Below are 20,221 nucleotides of genomic sequence, written 5' to 3' on the forward strand. Positions count from 1 at the left end.
CATTAGGACATTGCCTTCCTGGAGCTCACACCATGGTCTAGAACAACTTTTCAACCTAAACACAAACTCCAGTGAACACCTCCATAAGAGTTCCCCTCTAATATAATTAATAAATAACCTTCCCAGACATTAAAGTATGCTTACCCTCACTCCATTTGTAAACAACATGGGAATCCATTTGTAACCTCCTCCCCAACCACTTCCTAATAAAGATAGCCATAGAACTTAGGGGGGGGGGGATAATAATAAAACCCACCCACACATTTCCTCTAGAGTGGAGATTTGTCAGAGATGTAGACAAATGATGTGTGGCTCTGGTCTGTACTGGTGTTTCCAAAATCTCTAGTATTGACTGTATTTACCTAACTGTAGTATACAGAAAGGAGCAACACTAGTGGGGTCCTGTCAGTACCCCAGTATAGAGTGCTGTTGGCAAAGTATGAAAATAAACATGACTAAAATGTAATACTCTCACCTGCCACTCTGCAACCTCTTTGTAAACATATTCATACAGCCAGTCGTGTACCACGCAGTTCCAGGTTCGGTAGAAACGTGCATATGAAGTTGAATTCCACCAATCCTGTTCAGTAAAATGTTTATTAAAACTGAAGTGGTCATTAGATTCAACATATTTTATTACACAGATTACCTAAATAAATTTGTAATTAATAACTAATGTTCCTATATCAAAACATAATGTATTGCAAATTACTAGGGTTTACTTAGTACATATTCAACCACAACTTATGTTATTAGCTATACACTCAAAGTAGTGCAATGATACAGTATTCCTGAAACACTAGGCTTTTTCTATAATAGAAAAAAGCTTACCTTATAGAACATTCTGTCTGCAAATCTTAGCATTTCTCCAAAGGCATTCATCCAGGCATGCAGAACTGAGAAGAATGCACACAGAAGAACTAGTGATCCAGGGAACATGCATGAAAACACACCCACCATCAAGTTTTTCTATTGGAATAATAAGCCATACATAAACAATTAATAGGATTGAATAAAAGTGGCTGTGCCCATCTACTTGCTCTATGTAAATACAATATATTTAAGATATTTTCAGATTTGGGTGAAACAAATGAAAAATCAATTTTCAAGCAAATGCAACTAACCCCAGTAAATGGTTCCTGCCCAAAACGGCGAAAGACAGGTACACAAAACCGCACAAAGATGAAATGAGTGTAGAAAAGACAGCCAATGACATGCCCAAGGTCATGCACAACTTTTCTCCAGTTGCAAGACTCATTCCTGAAATTGATTACAAATCATAGAACAGGGAAAAATAAAAATAAAAAATATTTTTTTAATCACTGTTTAAAGTAAACACACCTACCTTGGGTATTGGTCTCTGTAAACCAATGTTGGAACAAAGAGGAAATAAAGATAATGAGAAAAGTCAGGGCAGAGAATATCCTTTTGGTCCTGCGATGCATCATCATCCTTTTTGTATGACATAGGTCGACCAATGTTGCTTCTCACGAAAGCCCAAGTCTTCATGAACATGCGAACCTGAAACATTAATGAAGCATAATTGATACTTTTTTTGGTACTACTTATCTGTGTATATAAAAGCAACTGCAATGTTTCTTTGTATATACATATGAAAATAAAAGGACAGATAAAGAAAGGAATAGAATTTTAATTATGAAGAGCAATAGTACCGAGGAAAAAGCAAGAAAACCAACTATGGTCATCAGCCCTCTCACAGAAGGCTCTGGGAATGAACACTGGAGTTTGATCTGTTGTATTAGGGTCTATTTCTGTTGTCAGTTAGCAAAAAGGAAGTAGCTGCTGGCTTTCAGCTCTCCTTGTGTAAAGAAGTGGGAGGAGTGGGGATATACAATGTTGATAAATATATATATATATATATCTTGTGGCCTTGTCCAAAGTCCAAGTGCCCTGATGGATGGTAGGGAGATAATTCTCTCCAATGTTCATCTCAAAGGACCACCACAAGGAGATACCTAATGTTGGCCCAACACAGAGAAGATAAGTCATTTGTCAAGGTACTTTGTAATCCAGTTCTGTGGAAATTGCAGCATATTTGAGGGTTTGGAGGTATTTTACTTGATTGAATAAAGAAATGACAAGTGAATGCATGAATATGAGATTCGGAAATGGAAAGAACTCCATACAAGGAGAATGATCATTGAAAGAAGGGAAGTTTAAGGTGAAGTCACAAATAAGTCTGACTGTGCATCATAAAGAAATAGGAATTATAATGTCTTGAGACCAAGTGATCATAAATGGTAATAGAGTGCAGAAAAACACAAACCTGTTCACACAAAACAATGATGGAGGAGGCAGGTGGAAGGTTGTGATAAAGTAAGCTCTGAAGAGGCAGTGCCAAAAATAGTGACAAGTATCCCATGAACAGGATTCCACCGCCTGTATCATACACTCCTGCAGAAACAAAAGACAACTATTACTTGCAGTGCAATAAATATAGCCCCACACCATACACACATATGCATGTATATCCCTATCCCACACAAAGGCCTACACTTATTAATATATTTTACTTACTAAAGAACCCAGTATTATTGATTTAAAATGAACATGCCTCATAGGGAAAATTGATCATGTGGCAATTGAATTTCAGTGGGTACATGGAGATATTGAACCAAGAAACAATTTATACAAAGTTTATACAGTTCTAAGACAAATTGCCAAGTTTTTAAGATTTTTTTTTGTAGAAGCAGACTGGAAGGAATTCATGAATACTACAAGAATCGAGGAAAAATGGGAAATCTTTAAACTTCAACCACTTAAGTGTGAATGAATACATGCCAAGGAGTAGAGGAAAACAAACCGAATAAAAGATTGGCCTAAAAAAATTTAGCTTAAAAAAAAAAAAAAAAAAGTGTCAAGGTCAGCACTTACGTGGTAGATTATGTCGGTTGTGTGCCCAGTGGTGGAAGGTAAGGTAGACGACACAGGATGTGGACATGAACATGGCCACCCAGATGACAATGACACGGTCCAGCCCGCTGAAGGCCCATGATATAAGTGACAAGTCCAGACTCAGGCTACAAAACAAAAGAGCAACTTCTGTTACCATAGTTGCCTCAATACTTAAAGGCAGCAACAGAAAAGTGGATAAGAGGAGAAGGGAGGATTGCTAAAGCAGAAGGAACGAAAAGAAAAGGACAGGAGGGAGATGAAAATGAATAAATGAATGAAAATTTGATAAAAGACTAGATGTTAAACAGAGGTGGAAGAACAGTTACCTTCCTGTCTGGACAATTTCATCGAGGATCTTGTTGAAGAACAGCAGGATGAGGATGGCCACAAATATATTGTAAATGCTGTCAATGTGGTTGACGGTGAGCAGTTCAGTGAGGAGTGAAGGTCGTGCCACAAAGACACGGCTTGGCAGCTTCCCATCCTTCTTCCTGCAGGCAAGATTGTGCATTATTTTGAGGACGAAGACCCTGGTGCTTGTATTAAATGTCACTCCTATATGTTTGGTCTTATGTTGGCTGCATATTTTATGCAGTCAATATTTTAGGGACTTTAGTGACATTCCTATGGACCAAGTCACTCAGTATTCCTTTATGACTGGAGGCTCAAAAAGTAAATAAAATGAATAAATAAATAAATGAATAAAATAAAAATAAATCTATTATCCCTCCATTCTGCTACCTTCCTTAAACCTTTCCTCTATGACTCCACCTCTTTCGTGCAATATTGTTCCCATGGATAGGAGAATTGGTTATTGGTAATGAAATACTAATGTATGTCTGGGTGTTCTTACAGTCCATTTTCCATAATATCATGGAAAGTGAGAGAATAAAGAGATAGATACTGAAATAGTAAATGAGACTGAGAGGGTGATAGTCACAGGGAATGAGAGTAAACAAGCAAGAGAGAAAGATATACTATATATATAGAGAGAGAGGGCAAGGATGAAGAGGAAATGGAAAGAATGAAGGGGTGGGAGGAATGAATGAATAATACAGTACTTCAGAGATCTTGCAGTTCACCCCAGGTAGGTACAAAAAGAAAAAAAGATGTCAGTTGCTGAAAGTAAATACTTTCATCAGTCCATCAATCACTCAGTTAGAAACATATGCCTGGGGGGGTTGGGTGTTGCTTCACTCACACTACATTGCCATGGCTTCCCATAGTGTGCATCCATGTGCAACAACTGAATTTCAACCTTTTCCTAAACATGTAAACTGATTGGTTCTTGAAAATGTCTTGTGGAAATTTCATTCAGGATGTTTCCTATTGTACAACTACACAAGTCAGAATTTTATCTACTTTTCTATGAATTTTAAATACACCAAGGGTTCTCTCCCCCTTACATGGGAGGTAGCTATAGTCAAAGACATAAATCCACTTCCACCCATTTCATCCTCACATACTCCTCTCCCATTCACTACCCCTCCCTCCCTCATTTCTTGGTTCCTCCTGGATGACTGGTCATCCCTGCATCCAAGTTCGAACTGTGGTTACGAGAACGATTGACGCCCATTATGACTAATTTTCCTGTGTCTCAGTTCTTGGAAATGCGCAACATTTTGTCCATGAGACCGACGGGGTTCCCGAGAGAAGAAGCAGAGTCCTCGAACTCGATGCTCGTAACTTCGAAGGCGAACAGACGGGATCAACTTAACCTTGGTGTCAGGACGGGATTAACGTAACCTTGGCGTCAGATAGGATTAACTCAGTTTCTTTAAACGCGAAGGGAAGAGAGAGAGATGGCAATGCAGTACTAATGAGAAAAAATAGTTATCCCACGAAGAAAAAATATATAAATAAATAAAAATAGAACTCTTAAATTACTGTTTATCATATCGTGACAAAGGAAACAGGACAATGCAATACTAATGAGAAAGAATCGGTTATCCCAGAAAGAAAAAATAAATAGATAAATAAAAACTGAACTCTAATTTATTAATTGTTCATTATAACGTGACAAAGGAAACGTGAAATTTACCCTTTCGATGTGCTGTGCGATCTGGTCAGGGCCGACGTGAGTGTGGGCGACGACGTGGTGGTGAGGTGCTCCAGGAGTGGCAGGTTCTCCTCCGTCCACTCGCGCATCCGCTTCTCCACCACGCCCGCCATGGTGGCCCCGAGGTCTTTCTCTAAACCCTAAAGAGAGAGAGAGACAAAATCACTACCAGGGGACACAAAGCATACAATGTTATCAACGCTAGCTATTGCGCAGGGAATTCAGAGTTATGAGCTAAAGTTACACTGTGTATTCATATTTATGTATGTATATATATATATATATATATATGTATATATATATATATATAAATATATATATATGTGTGTGTGTGTGTGTGTGTACGTGCAATTAAACAGATATATCTTGACCTTTTGGTATTTAACGTACAAGATATACATAACCCTTTGTCCATTCTGAAGGCCTACTAAAGAATTCTGTCCACAATATTTTTCTATATATTTTCATATTATATATATATATATATATATATATATATCCATATGTATATATAATAATAATGATAGTAATAAAAATTAAAAATGGCGAGCCCTGCGGAGGGGGGAGGGGGGGAGGGCAAGACTCAGCCTACTCAACCTTATGCATAACACGACCTTGAGTGTCGAAGAATCCCAAGTGTTCTCACTTCAGTGTGTGTGTGTGTGTATGATTCATCACCACGGTCTTGGACCACATGCTGGGCACGTGATCAATGACTATAATTACCCTCCCGGACGAAAGCTTGGAATTTGTGTGCGGCCCAATCTATGGGTAATGCTATAACCTCACACACACAAAATCCCTTGCCCACCATAGTTGGAGTTCCGGCTCTTAGTGTATCGATACTGAAATGTTCAGCCCTGGGCGAGACTCGAACTCAGGTCGCTGAATTAACAGTCGAGCGCGGTACCACCACACCATCGACCCGCTCAGCGCATGCGTGTATGCGCGTGCCTGAGAACAAGTGTGCGCAGGTGAGGACACCTGCTCTTGAAGAAGACCTCTTCTTTCTCTTCCTCCTCTTCTTCCTTCTCCTCCCCCTCTTATTCCTCTTCCTCCTCTTCTTTCTTCTTCCTCCTCCTCCTCTTTCTTCTCCCTCCTCCTCCTCCTTTTCTTCTTCCTTCTCCTCCTCCTCCTCCTTTTCTTCTTCCTCCTCCTCCTCCTCTTTCTTCTCCCTCCTCCTCCTCCTCTTTCTTCTCCCTCCTCCTCCTCCTCTTTCTTCTCCCTCCTCCTCCTCCTTTTCTTCTTCTTCTTCTTCCTCCTCCTCCTTTTCTTCTTTCTCCTCCTCCTCTTCTTCCTTCTCGCTTCCATACCTCTACACCGACCCCTATCTTAGCCGTATAAAATCTCTGGCGCCAACTAGATTAAACACAAAAGCAGAGCATAGACGGGAAAGGGTCAACCTGGATCGCGTTGAGACATGAACGATTAAAGGCGTTTCTTTTAGATAAACGTTCCTTGTATCTTCCTAAAATATTCCTCTACCTTTCCAAATCACTATGATGTGCCTTGGTCTGGGTCCGGAGACTAGACGCCGATCCCTCGGGGTTGCATCTCCGTTTGGAAATTATCATATTTTATTTATCAATTATTTTATTTGTCTATTTATTTATCTTTTCATCTTCATTTCATTTCATTTATTCATTTATCTACTTACTTATTTTACTCCGTATTCTTTTATTTTCAATTTATTTTTTGGGTGGGAGGAGTTGAATGTCTGGGTAAGACTAGAAGGTCCAGTTCAGCGGTCCATGTTGGAAAGTGAGCCGTGGGCGGTTACCTTGGGGTTGCGGGTTCCCTAAGTAAATTAACGAGGCACGAGAGCACCTCCTCTCCTCCCCCACCAAGGCGCCACATCCATCACACGCACCGCTCTTCCCCCCCGCCCCTCTCCCCCACCTTGTGTGTTTATTATAAGTAATTTGCTTAAGGATGCTCCCTGGCCGAGAGGATTGGAGCGTCGAGGTGACGGCGGTTCGAAACCTAGCGCTAGCGAGTTGGACCAAGGATATGGTTCACTAAATTCCACGCCACGTCCTCTGTAAAGGGGCACCGTCCTAGCACTTCTGACATGGGGCGATCCGTGACGTTAGACCGACTCATCAATTTGCTTCAGTCGACTTGATTAATTTAATCCAACTGTATCAACTTCTGCGTCTCGCTGCATTGCTTCTGATCCGAGCAGTGTGGCGGGGTCGTGGGGGGACCCTTCAATCCACGTTAAGTTAAATGAGAGGGGCAAAGAATGTTTTTTTTTTATGGGTCTATGCTTTGACTTGGCCAACCCCCCTTACAAGGGGGAAAGGCTGTTGTGGTAATGTATATATGTGTAAGTACGTGTGTATATGCATGCATGTATGTTTGCATGTGTGTAGTATGCATGAATGCCTGTATATACTGTATGTTTACATGTGTGTATATATGTGTATATTTATGTATATATGTGTATGTATTCATATATGTGTGTATGCATGCATGCATGTATGCACGTATGTATGCACGGGTGTATGTATGTATGTATGCACGTATGAATGTATGTGTATGTATGCACGTATCTATATATGTATGCATATATATACGTACCTGTGTATGTGTGCATAATGTACTCGTGTGTATACATGAATGCATGTATGTATAAACCAGTTTTACTGTTCAGAAGAGACGGTTTAAGTTTCAGGGTTAGGGAGCTCGGTCGTGTTACGAACAGAGTTAAAGTCTGGCGAAGGCAGAAAGGAGAGATCGATAGCACTCCCGCTAGTGACTGAGTCATCGGTTCTAGGTTTAGGCAACTACTCCTGTGAGCTACAGCTCGTGACATTTGAAAGCTCTAGAGAACTTCTTACTTATTCATTCATCGTTATTGCGTATTCGCGTATTTGGGAACGCTATCTGCGAACAGAAATAGTAATTAATTGATAGTTTAAGCTTTTGTTAGTTCGTATGGTAATGAAAAACTAGAAATGGGAAAATCATGAAGCATTACTTATCATTAACGTGTATTATTATTTTTTCTGTTAAAACAGTAACACCTATGCCTTACCTCTCCCTTCCTTGCTCAACAGACATTCCCCTTTCACTCAAGGTTCCTTTCACCTCATCCATCCCTCTGTCGATCTTCCCTTCAAATTCACACCATCCACCTCTGTCTTCCACACTAATTTTGTTAGTCTTTCTTCATTCATTCATTCCATATGCTTAAACCATCCCAGTATTCTTTCATCAACCGTATTTGTCAGCTCCCTTTCCACCCGTACTCTCCTCCTCACTTTGTCATTTCTCATACTATCCATCCTCGTAACCCCGCTCTACTTCTCAAACACTTCACCTCAAACATATTCAAATTTCTCTTTTCTGCCTCCTTTGAATTCCAAGTCCCTGTCCCATACAGCGTACTTGTAGTAGGCACAATCACCCCTTCAACATCTTTCCCAAGACATCTACTTGTATCCTCACTTTATAGTCCACCTCTACCCTCACTCCTCCATTCTCTGCTGCATGTGACCCCAATTACTTAAAATTATCCACATCCTCTCACCTCTCTCCTTTAAGACTTAACTCAAACTCACTGCCACTCTCACCCCTTGTATACCTATCATCACGTTGTTTTTACCCACGTTTACTTTCAACTTTCTCATGTAACACGGCTTCACAAAATCCACTTTTTACCACTACTAATACTTCGTTCTCCTGTTAAATTCCTTAAATCTCTCCTGGAACGTCTTTTGGAGTCCACTTCTTTGGGTGTGACATTTTTACGAAAGGACAGAAACGTTGGTTATTGCTGACAAAATAACAATCCTCTTTCAGTCGAGGAATAGACTGGAATAGACATAGTAAACCATGTAGTGAGTGCTGAAACAATAATTGGTTGTTTTAAGAGAAGATTAGATAACTTTATGGATGGGGATGATAGGTGGTAATGGACATGGAACTGTCTGGTGTAGGCCTTATGGTCTTTGCAGTCTCTTCCATCCTTATGTTCTTACGACTCCTGGGGAACCGACCAGAGAGGAGGTGCTTCGGCAAAGGCCCCAGAAAGATCTCTCCACGACCTCTGCACGAAACTATTTCTGGCTAAAACTCTTCGAGCGATAACAGAGCGTGCGTGTATCTTCCCGATTGTATCTAACTGAATTTACCTACTTGGAGGATTCAGCAAAGGAACAACGCTCACAGGATCCTATCTTCTGATCTCCAGTGATCATACTTAGCTTCTAGTTCATGTATGGTTCTAACTTTGTGTATGTGTGTATTTACCTAGTTGTATTTTACGGGAAGGGGAGCTATGCTCGTAGTGCCCCGTCTTCATATCTCGTTTTATCTAGACTGTTTTTAAATTTGTGTATTGTTTTTGCACACACCACTTTCTCATCTAACTTGTTCCAAACGTCTATTACTCTGTGAGGAAAGCTGTTCTTTTTCGAGTCTCTTCTATAACTGTCTTGATTTTCTTTCCGTGTCCTCTTGCATCTCTACTATCCCATTTTATTAGATCCTATCAATAGTTTCTATGCCTTTCATGATTCTATAAATAGCTACCAAGTCTCCTCTCTCTCTTCTTTGCTCTAATGTCTGTAGCTCAAGTTTTGCTAGTCTCTCTTCATATGATAGCTCTGAGAGTGTTGGTGCCAATTTCGTAATTGCTCTTTGCATTCTTTCAAGTTTTGTTATACATTTTTTTGTACTTGGTGACCACGTCGTCGCTGCATACTCCAATCTTGGTCTTATCAAAGTGACTAGTATTTTCTTCACCATTTCTTCGTCCAGGTATGTAAATGCAACTTTGATTGTCCTTATTAAATTATCAGTTTTTCAAAAAAAAATTGTTTATATGTTTCTCAGGGGACATATTTTTCATAATAATGACTCCCAGGTCCTTCTCATTTTCTACTTTTTTAATTTCTTTTTCTCCCAATTTATATGATGCCACTATTCTTTTTGTTTTTTTTTGCTTCTTCCAAATTCCATTATACTACACTTCTTAATATTGAATTCCATCTCCCACTTTCTACTCCATTCCCATAATTTATTGAGATCACTCATAATCTTCAGTGTTCACTTTTTTCAACAATTTTGCATCATCCGCAAAGAAGCTCATATAACTTTCAATTCCTTTATCCATATCATTAATATATATAGCAAGCATTATTGGGGCCAGAACTGTTCCTTGTGTGAACTCCACTTATCACTTCATCCCAATTAGAGAGTTTGTCTCTTATCACCACTCTCATTTTTCTTTCATGCAAGAAGTCTTCCACCCATTTCAGCAGTTTGCCCTGTATTCCTTCTGTAGTTTCTAATTTCTTTAGCAACTTCTTATGTGGCACCTTATCAAAAGATTTTTTCAGGTCTAGAAATGCACAATCAGCCCATCCATCTCTTTCTTGTATTACATCTATTAGCCTTGAATAGAAACACATTAAGTTTGTGACGCATGATCGTCCTTGTCTAAATCCAAATTGCCTTGGATTTAGTACTTTTTTTCAAATGCCTTACCCATCTACTTTTGATAATTCTTTCACAAATTTTTGCTGTCGTACTTGTAAGAGAGACAGATCTATAGTTAGTAGGGTCTTCCTTGTTTTCCCTTTATATATTGGTACTATATTTGCTCTTTTCCAATCTTCTGGAACTTTTCCTTCTTTCAATGAACTGTTTATTAGACTATGTATTTTGTCTGTTAGTTCATTCCTGCATTCTCTCAAAATCCAGTTTGCCATTTCATCTGGTCCATGCGATTTTCTGACATCGAAATTACTCAAGTGTTTCATTATTTCATTCCTAGATACTTCTATCTCTTTCATAGGGGGGACTTTCTCCTCCCACTCGATATCTCCAGGTTGTATGTTCTCCTTCGTAAACACCGATTTAAAATGCTTGTTCATGATTTCTGCCATTTCTATTTCCTCTGTGTATTCAACTCCTTTTCGTAGTTTCTCTAATTCTTGTTTGTTTTTCAGTTTGTTGTTTACAAATCTATGAAATAGATTTGGTTGATCTTTACATTTCTCTATGACATCTTTTTCGTATTTTCTTTTTTCTTCTCTGCACACTTGTACATATTCATTTCTATAACTAGTATATGTTTTCTATTTTTCAGGTCTTTTGTCTTTTTACCATTTTATCCTAGCTTTATCCCTTTTGTCTTTTAACTCCCTACATCTTTTGTTGTACCAACACTTTACATATTCTTTTTCTTGCTTTTGTCTTGGGACATACTTTTCCACTCCTTTTTTATAAATTTTTGTCAAAATATTCCATTTCTCTTCTAATGTTGTTTCCTCCTTGTGTATTCTTTCCCAGTCTGCTTTTTGAAAGAATTCTCTTACTTTATCAAAATTTGTTTTTTCATTCATCAATCTTCCCTTTCTATATTGTTCGTTTTTTATGTATTTTTCCTCATTTAGTTCCAGTTCAACCAACATGTGGTCACTTTTACTTATTGGTGTCTTATATTCAATCTTGTCCACTATTTCGGGTTCTGATGTGATTATTAGGTCCAGTCTCGATGGTTCTTCCTCATTTATATTCCTAGTATTCTCTTGTATCCATTGCGTCATTGTATGTTCTATAATCATATCAAGTAGTACATTTCCCCATAGGTCGTCTCCACCCTTCACTGTCATCTCTCCCCAGCAGATTTCTTTACAATTAAAGTCACCCATTATAACTATTCTTCGCCCATCTTCCATTATCTTATTTAGTGTTATCCTTGTGTCTTCTAACATATTTTTGTGTTCTTTCTCTTCCCACGAAGCAGTTTTAGGAGGTACATCATTTACTACAAACTTCCTGCTCTTCCCATCCCTGTCCTCCACTTCCATCATAATCATCTGTACTCTATTCTTTCCATGTGTGACATTCCTCACATTTATATCCTTCTTAGTCAGGAACATAACTCCACCCTCTTGTTTTACCTCTCTGTTTCTAATCCAGTAATTATATGCACCATGTCCTACATTGTTGGGTGGTAGTGGACTTTTCAATTTTGTCTCTACAATTCCCATTATGTCCGGTTCTTTTTCCTTCAGGTAATCATTCAGTTCATTCAAGCCTGTTATTAAACCATCTATAATTGTGTAAGACACTTTTAATCTTCATTTACTTCCATAGTTTTTTCTGTTTCCCTTCTGTTTTTCTCTGCTATGAACCATTTCCTTTCATATTCACTACTCTCCAATAGAATTTCTTTTTTCTGACTGTTCTTTTCTCGCTTTTTTTTTTTTTACTTAGCTTCTAGTCTTTTTATTTTCTCATCCTCTCTTTCCTCTTTATTCATTTCTCTTTTTATCGACACCTGTTTATATTGATCAGTGTCGGCTAGTTTTCCTGTTTTTGCCAAGATATTCTCTGCTGTCGTTTGCGACTTAAATCTAACCTTAATTGGTCTGGTCTTATCTGTATTGTATTTCCCTAGTCTATATATTCCTTCCATTTCTTTCCCTGTTTCTGGTTCATCTTCTTGAACTACTTCTAATATCTTATTTACTTTTTCTTTTTCCTCCTTTATTCTTGTAGCCCTATTTGGATTATACTTCTCTTCCATCCCTACTATAATTATACATTTCTTTTTATCCGCTAAGTTTACTATATTCTTCTCCCTCCTTTACTTCTCTTCACTGTCTTTTTAAATCTCCTATTTCTTTAGTTAGGTTTTGATTCTTCTTCTTTAGTTATTCCAGTTTATCAACTCCTTGGGTAACTAGCTTTAATTGGTTAAACCTTACCTCCCATGTTTCGTTCATTATTTTTTAGTTTCTCCTCTATATTTACTAGTCGGGGGAGGTTGTCATTCCCTCCCTCATTAAATCCATGGAAATAATTATCTTCACCTTCCATTGCACTTTTCTTATCTATATTTCTAATTTTTACATTTTTACTAATCTCTTCGACTTCACCACTGTCGTCTGCCCCTCTCTTGTTGACATGCCGTCTGACTTCCTGGGCCCATTCGTCCCCTTCCTCATTTCCTTCCATTTTCCTCGGTAATCCCTCCCCTTCTCCTTTTTCTTCGCCTCCCCACTACACCACGAGCTTTCCCCTTCCCTATTAATACAACACAGATACTCCCTCGTCGTTGAGATCCACGAAAATTGTAGATTTTCCGGAGTCCAAATTTCGTTGTCACTTCGACCGACGTGCGTGTGTGTATTTACCTAGTTGTATTTTACGGGAAGGGGAGCTATGCTCGTGGTGTACCGTCTTCATATCTCATTTTATCTAAACTATTTTTAAATTCATGTATTGTTTTTGCACACACTACTTTCTCATCTAACTTGTTCCAACTGTCTATTACTCTGTGAGGAAAGCTGTTCTTTTTCAGATCTCTTCTATAGCTGTCTTTCTTGATTTTCTTTCCGTGTCCTCTTGTATTTCTATCATCCCATTTTATTAGATCCTCTCTATCAATAATTTCTATGCCTTTCATGATTCTGTAAATAGCTATCAAATCTCCTCTCTCTCTTCTTTGCTCTAGTGTCTGTAGTTCAAGTTTTGCTAGTCTCTCTTCATATGATAGGTTTGAGAGTGTTGGTGCCAATTTTGTAATTGCTCTTTGTATGTGTGTGTGTGTGCGTGTGTGTGTGTGTGTGTGTGTGAGAGTGTATCTCTGTGTGTGTGTATTTGTGTGTGTGTGTGTGTGTGTGTGTATCTGTGTGTGTGTGTGTGTATCTGTGTGTGTGTGTGTGTATCTGTGTGTGTGTGTGTGTGTGTGTGTGTGTATCTGTGTGTGTGTGTGTGTATCTGTGTGTGTGTGTGTGTGTGTGTGTGTATGTGTGTGTGTGTGTGTATCTATGTGTGCGTGTGTGTGTGCCGGACTTGTGATTGAAAGTTATTCTCGTTCCGGATCAGAGCTCAGAGCTCACACTGTATTCATCACCTTGAAGAACCTGAGTGATGATTGACGGCTTGACTGACCCGGTTTCGCTTCAAGAACTACCTTATCCAGGGTCCCTAGCATGGTGCCTTGTGAAAGGACTTCGGTCTTGGCCCCTTGGGGTACCATGATCAGTCTGGACGCCCTTCCTGGCCAGAACCGAAGAGGAACTTACCATGATCTTCTCCCGGACGTAAAGGTTCTGCAGAAGATGTCCCTCCTCTTTCCCGTTCTGCGAGGTGACAGCTGTGAAAGATAACAACGATTTAAACAGAAAAAACATACGAATGGAGGGTATTGTAAGAAACCATAAGGCATACGCTAGGTAGATCAATGCCCATTATCACCTTTCATCCCTATCCATAAAGTTATCCAAACTTTTCTTAAAACAATCCATTGTTTCAGCGCAAACAAATCGTACAGGTTATGTAAACAAAATTGTTTTTGTCTTTATAGGATCCATATGGTTTGTTTTCTTGGTAATTTTTTCATGTAGTAGAGCTTGTGTTAGGATTAGAAATGGAGAGAGTGAGTGGCTTGAGGTAAAGGTGGGACTTCGTCAGGGATGTGTTATGTCGCTCTGGCTGTTCAATTTATACATGGATGGGGTGGTGCGAGAGGTAAATGCAAGGGTGGTGGGTCAGGGATTGGAGATGGTTAAAGAAAATGTAGAAAGTGGGAGATAAGCCAGTGGTTGTTTGCTGACGACACTGCGCTTGTGGCAGGATCAGAGGGATTGAGGAAGTTAGTGACAGAGTTTGGGAAGGTGTGTGAAAGAAGTTGAAGATAAATGTGGGTAAATGTAAGGTGATGGGATGTACAAGGGGAGAGAGTGGCAGCAGGCTGGAAGTGAGTATTAAGGGAGAGAGACTGGAGGAAGTGGATAGTTTTAGATACTTGGGTGCGAATGTGGCAGGAAAGGGAGTGGGGTGGAGGTGGAATGTAGATTGAGAGAAGCGAGTAAATGCATTGGGGATTAAAAAATGTAACAAGAAATAGACGTTTGGGAATAGATGCTAAGAGGAGACTGTATGACAGCACTGGACGGGACAGAAACATGGAACATAAGAGAGTAAGAGAGGAGTTTGAACGTGTTTGAGGTAAAATGCCTGAGAAGTATGACAGGGGTTACAAGGCTGGATAGAGTGAGAAATGAGGAAGTGAGGAGAACAGGGGTGGAAAGGGAGCTGGGAGATAGGGTTGATGAAAGAGTATTGGGGTGGTTTGGACACATTGAAAGAATTAGTGAAGAAAGATTAGTAAAAGAGGTGTGGAAGGCAGAGGTGGAAGGAGTGAACACAAGGGGATTTCCTAGGATGAGATTGATGGATGGGGTAAAAGGGCCATTGGGAAAGAGGGGAATGTCTTGAGGAAGGACGGGAGAGGACAGAAGATAGGGGTGAATGGAGAAGGGTTGTGTATGGATAATGCTGTGATGCATGAGGGGGTGTAGGTGAGGGATGGGGGTGAGGAAGTACGAGAAATAAATTGACGCAGCCCGAGGGGATTTCTCTCCGTCTCCTTTTCTGCATGAAGGGACGGAGAGGGGGGGGGTCGCCGAATTAATGTAGCAGTCTTGTTTCTTGCTGTGAATGTGCTGTGTCTTGCGACACTGCTTCTGACCCAGGGCAGTGGACAAGATGCAGGGATGACCCGTCATCCAGTAGGTGCGAAGATAAGACGGAGGGAAGAGAGTAGAGGGGAGTGGAGAATATGGGAGATGGAATATGTGGGAGTGGTTTCTATGCCTTTGTCTTTTGGCTACCTCCCATGTAAAGGGGGAAAAAGCCTTTGGTATATGTATATGTATGTATTCCTTCTTCATCAGTTTTTTGTTTAGTCTTTGGGCTATATGCTCATCTTGTTCTACATCCTTCTCTCTTTTCTATGCCTTTTGTATTTCTGTCGTCAATATTCATAGGCCTCGCTTTCCCCACCCAGTTCAGTCATTATCACACTGGGCTATTTTTCCTCCGACTGTTGGGACAGATTTGCTCCCCGCAGCTTTCGGGAAGGAATCTGATATGCTAAAGGAAAAATGAATTTCCGTCAGCATGTCAAGTGACTTTCTATGTCAACTGTCGAGGAAACAAAATAGTTCGTCAAAGTGATTTTACGGCGGAAAAAGTTCTGGAAGTGGGCGGTACCGCAGATGAATTGGAGGTTGAAGGAAAATAGCCCAGTATGATAACCTCTTTATCCAAATCCATTCACTTCAAATAACCAAACCATCTCAGCTTCTCCTGGCCTTTCAATTTACAAATACGTACAAGTCCCAACTTACTCACCAATGTGATGAGTGAAGTTTGCATTTTCTCTGAAGCGTCTACCAACTAACCTCCAGTGACCAAGTATTTCTTTGACTATAATTACCAACTCTTCTTGGGCACCAGTGACATAACCTTTATCCTCCTATTACACAGAAACAATTGTTCTTCTTTTGTATACATTCGCACAACATACGCTTTGTGTGTATGTCTTCCTCTTTCTCTTGTTCCATAGCTGATACATTTCGTCAAGTTTACTAACTCCTTGCACGTCGAGGGTTACTTGTTCTGGCTACGCCCCAGGCGATTCCATCCAGTTGCACGTGATTCTCCTTCTTCAGTGGGAGGCTTCAACCGTGTCAACAGCGTTTACATAATCACTTGCTTTTCCTTAGCGAGTAAAGACATGACGTCGTCGAGTTTCTCGCACTCAAGAGAAAAGGAAGACAACTCCTTTTCAAGGACGGTTCCCTCCACGCACTTCCTACTCGACCCCTTCAACACGGTGGCAGACCTCGTAGATCTTGTTCTGGATAAAGACAAACGATCGAACCCACACCTCAGCTAAATAAAACTGTTTACATTTGTCCTGGACGTAAATGTGTGGGGTTCGGTTTTGAAAGAATGAATCGAAGTTTGTGTGTGTGTGCGCGTTATATATATTATATATATATATATATATATAATATATATATATATATATATATATATATATATATATATATATATATAGTATCTATATATAATCATATATATATATATATATATCTTATATATCTATATCTATATATATATATCTATCTATATATATAATATCTATCTATCTATCTATATATATAATATCTATATATATATATATATATATATATATATATATATATATATGTGTGTGTGTGTGTGTGTGTGTGTGTGTGTGTGTGTGTGTGTGTGTGTTTATGTATGTATGATTCACCATTCACCACCATGGTCTTGGATCACGTGTTGGACTCGTTATCGACAATTATCAACCTCCCGTATGAGAGCTCAGAGCTCGTATGACTGATCTATGGGTAATACTGTGACCTTACACGCACACACACACCCAACTCCCCGCCCATGAGAGTTGGAGTAACACCCCGCAGCGCAGCGATACTGAAATTATTTCAGCCATGGGCGGGAGTCGAACCCGGACCGCCGTAGTGGCAGGCGAGAACTCTAACCACAGCACCACGAGGTGTGTGTGTGTGTGTGTGTGTGTGTGTGTGTGTGTGTGCATATAATGTCTTCTCATGGATTCATTTCGGTGGCAGGAAAGAAACATGAAAAAACAGAAAGACCAAAAGGTTAAAGAAGTTGTTCTTAATTTTGATTTACAAAGGTCTAAATTGCTCTAGTTTTCTACTACGCAATGAACATAAGTAGATCATAAAGGGCGATATGACGTCACATTAACCATTACATCAAACGACATGGCGTCACTTTAGTCTTTACATCATACATGATGTTACTATAGCATTTACACCAAACGAAATTACGTTACTTTAGTCTTTACATCATACGAAACCTATCAAAGAGTGGTGACTTGGAGTTGTGACCCAATGCCTTGGGATAACTTCTCGAGAATTGCAGACTTCGACAGTTTCTGTCGAAGTCTCACGAAGAGCTTGAAGGCCGACTTGTCATCGTCACAAGTAGTCAACGAGACTCGAAGAACACGAACACACACACACACACACACACACACACACACACACACACACACACACACACACACACACACACACACACACACACACACACACACACACACACACGTTTCTAACGAAGTTCAAATGGTACCCAATCAAGACACCTCGATTGAATGACAACGTCAAGTGCCACTGGGCATCAACATGTAAGACATTGCCACGTCACACGCACGCACGCGCGCGAGCACACACACACGCGCACGCGCGCGCCACTACGGCGATCCGGGTTCGAATCCCGCCCAGAGCCGAAATAATTTTTCAGTATCGCTGCGCTACGAGTCGCTACTCCAACTCTCGTGGGCGGGGAGTTGTGTGTGTGTGTGTGTGTGTGTGTGTGTGTGTGTGTGTGTGTGTGTCTAAGGTCACAGCATTACCCATAGATCGGTCATATATGAGCTCTGAGCTCTCTTCCTGTAGGGAAATAGCTGTCGATCACGAGTTCAACACGTGATCCAAGACCATGGTGAATCGCGCGCGCGCGCGCACACACACACACACACATACACACACACACACACACACACACAGGTGGCACCTCTTAAGCACAGTGACACAACTTGATCTGATCGTCTCTGTTTCTCGCCGCCCATGTCCCGCCCACCTGAAGCACACCGACAACCATTCCCCACACCTACACTCTCTGACACACACACACACACATACAGTATAACGAGTTATCAGAACATTCATTAGGGAAGGACGATACCATCCAAAACATTAGGACAAACAAAAACTTCTCCGAAGACATTTGACTAGAACAAAACAAACACAATTCCTCCGAGCGAATTCCTCTTCTTTTTCAGTCTTCCCTGATCGAATTCATTTAGTGGTCACAGTTCATCTTCCTTTCAATTCTCCCACTCTCCTTCTTCAAGAGACACCAAGGACAACACACGTCTCGAGTTGTAGGACAATTGATCCTACTATTATAACATTGCTAGGTCAACTTTCTTCCTCCCAAGCCCCCTCCTTTCAACCAATCAGACACCTCGACGCGACATGACGTCACACTCCCGAGAGGGAGAGAGGAAGCGCACGTCGAAAGAACAGTCCTGACTTAACCCACATGGAGGGACGCGACCACTGACTTATGCATTTGTAAGGCATCTGAGGGTCCTCACGTTTGCACAGTTTGTGCAGGAGTAGCTTCCAAAGGCAGGCGATGGGAGGGAGGGGAAAAGGAGAAAGGTATAGATGGCGTGGGAGGGACTGTTACCGTGTGTATGTATCATCCATGTTGGCTTGAATCGGTTACAAATTAATTACCCCATCCAATACTTTCTGCTGATTCAACAAATCGAGTACAGGGTTGGTGCTAGGAATTGCGGGGCCCCCAAAGAAAACAATTTCTAAATGGCCAAGCAACATTACACCTGTTCCGAATCACCAAAAACATGAACTAGACTGTATCATGCCCTGGCAGTGCAGTAACCTAGTAACAGTAACCTAGTACTATTCTGATACTAAATCAAACCCCTGCAAACTTATGAAGCAATGACAGGGTCAGCCTTTCTGAGATCATAAAAATCTTGTAAAGATTGAGATGTGCAGACCCCTATTCCCAAATAACCTTGAAAAACAGCTCGTAAAGATGCAAGTTATAACCCCCACAGCGACCTAGCTTAGTAAAGATCAACTTAAACTAACCTAACTTCGGGGTAATTCATCTTTAAAAGTCCCAAACATCCAAAGACATTTCCATCTACGATTGCTAACATTGTCAGAATTTCTACGCTTAGACCTGGGCTATTTACGTTCAGGCTCACTGCTGTCTAGGCTAGCATGACGCTCTCTCAATTTTATATAAGCACAGGTTCTCTTACTGACTAGCCTATAGCCCGTTTTGGTCTTGATGATAATAAGATATGCTTCATCAGCTCTAGATTTTTTTTACTAGTTTAAACGAAGTCAGTCAATGTTTTCTGCTCAATGCCTTGGATCAAACACCGCGTGGGGACCAATATCAAGTCGGCCAAATAGGCTAAAAAAAAAAGTCGAGAATATACGCTCCTTGGAAATTTCTGGCCTGCAGTCTTGGTGTCTTGCGACAAAAAAATTAATAGAGAAAACTTTCGCATTTTTTAATTCATGAAAAGAATGGCTTCTGTTCCTAGTGTCGCTACCAAGAGTAAAAACAACTTTCGAATCTAACATATGGTCACTGACCCAATTGTGTTCTTATCCACTTATCTTACCTGACACTAGACGATTCTATTTAGGAAACGCTACTGTTACAAAACAGTTACATGAATAATTAGAATCCAACATCCAAGCTATTGTTGTTTTGAAATTGAAACCATGACGCTGGTAGGATTGGATCGCCTGCCTCTTCCCTTCCGGGAGCCAATGAAATGCAACGATGCTAAACGTAACAGGA

The 20,221-nt window shown here is 40.3% G+C and overlaps 1 protein-coding gene across 2 annotated transcripts in view; it reads right to left on the reverse strand.

Annotated features, from left to right (window-relative positions):
* The window catches only part of LOC143026250 (sterol O-acyltransferase 1), a 45,048-nt gene that overhangs the window by 7,885 nt on the left and 16,942 nt on the right, over positions 1-20,221 (reverse strand). For both annotated transcript variants that reach the window (XM_076186329.1, XM_076186330.1), the window contains exons 2-10: positions 14,026-14,096; positions 4,958-5,115; positions 3,243-3,407; positions 2,896-3,041; positions 2,288-2,415; positions 1,346-1,521; positions 1,125-1,260; positions 832-969; positions 476-580 (exon numbers count right to left, since the gene is read on the reverse strand). In XM_076186329.1, the coding sequence (XP_076042444.1) occupies positions 476-580; positions 832-969; positions 1,125-1,260; positions 1,346-1,521; positions 2,288-2,415; positions 2,896-3,041; positions 3,243-3,407; positions 4,958-5,115; positions 14,026-14,096 (1,223 nt within the window). The remainder of the gene's footprint in view (positions 1-475; positions 581-831; positions 970-1,124; positions 1,261-1,345; positions 1,522-2,287; positions 2,416-2,895; positions 3,042-3,242; positions 3,408-4,957; positions 5,116-14,025; positions 14,097-20,221) is intronic.

The sequence above is a fragment of the Oratosquilla oratoria genome, chromosome 6 (assembly GCF_046742065.1).
Source record: "Oratosquilla oratoria isolate Oo_2021 chromosome 6, ASM4674206v1, whole genome shotgun sequence".
Classification (NCBI taxonomy): Eukaryota; Metazoa; Arthropoda; class Malacostraca; order Stomatopoda; family Squillidae; genus Oratosquilla; species Oratosquilla oratoria.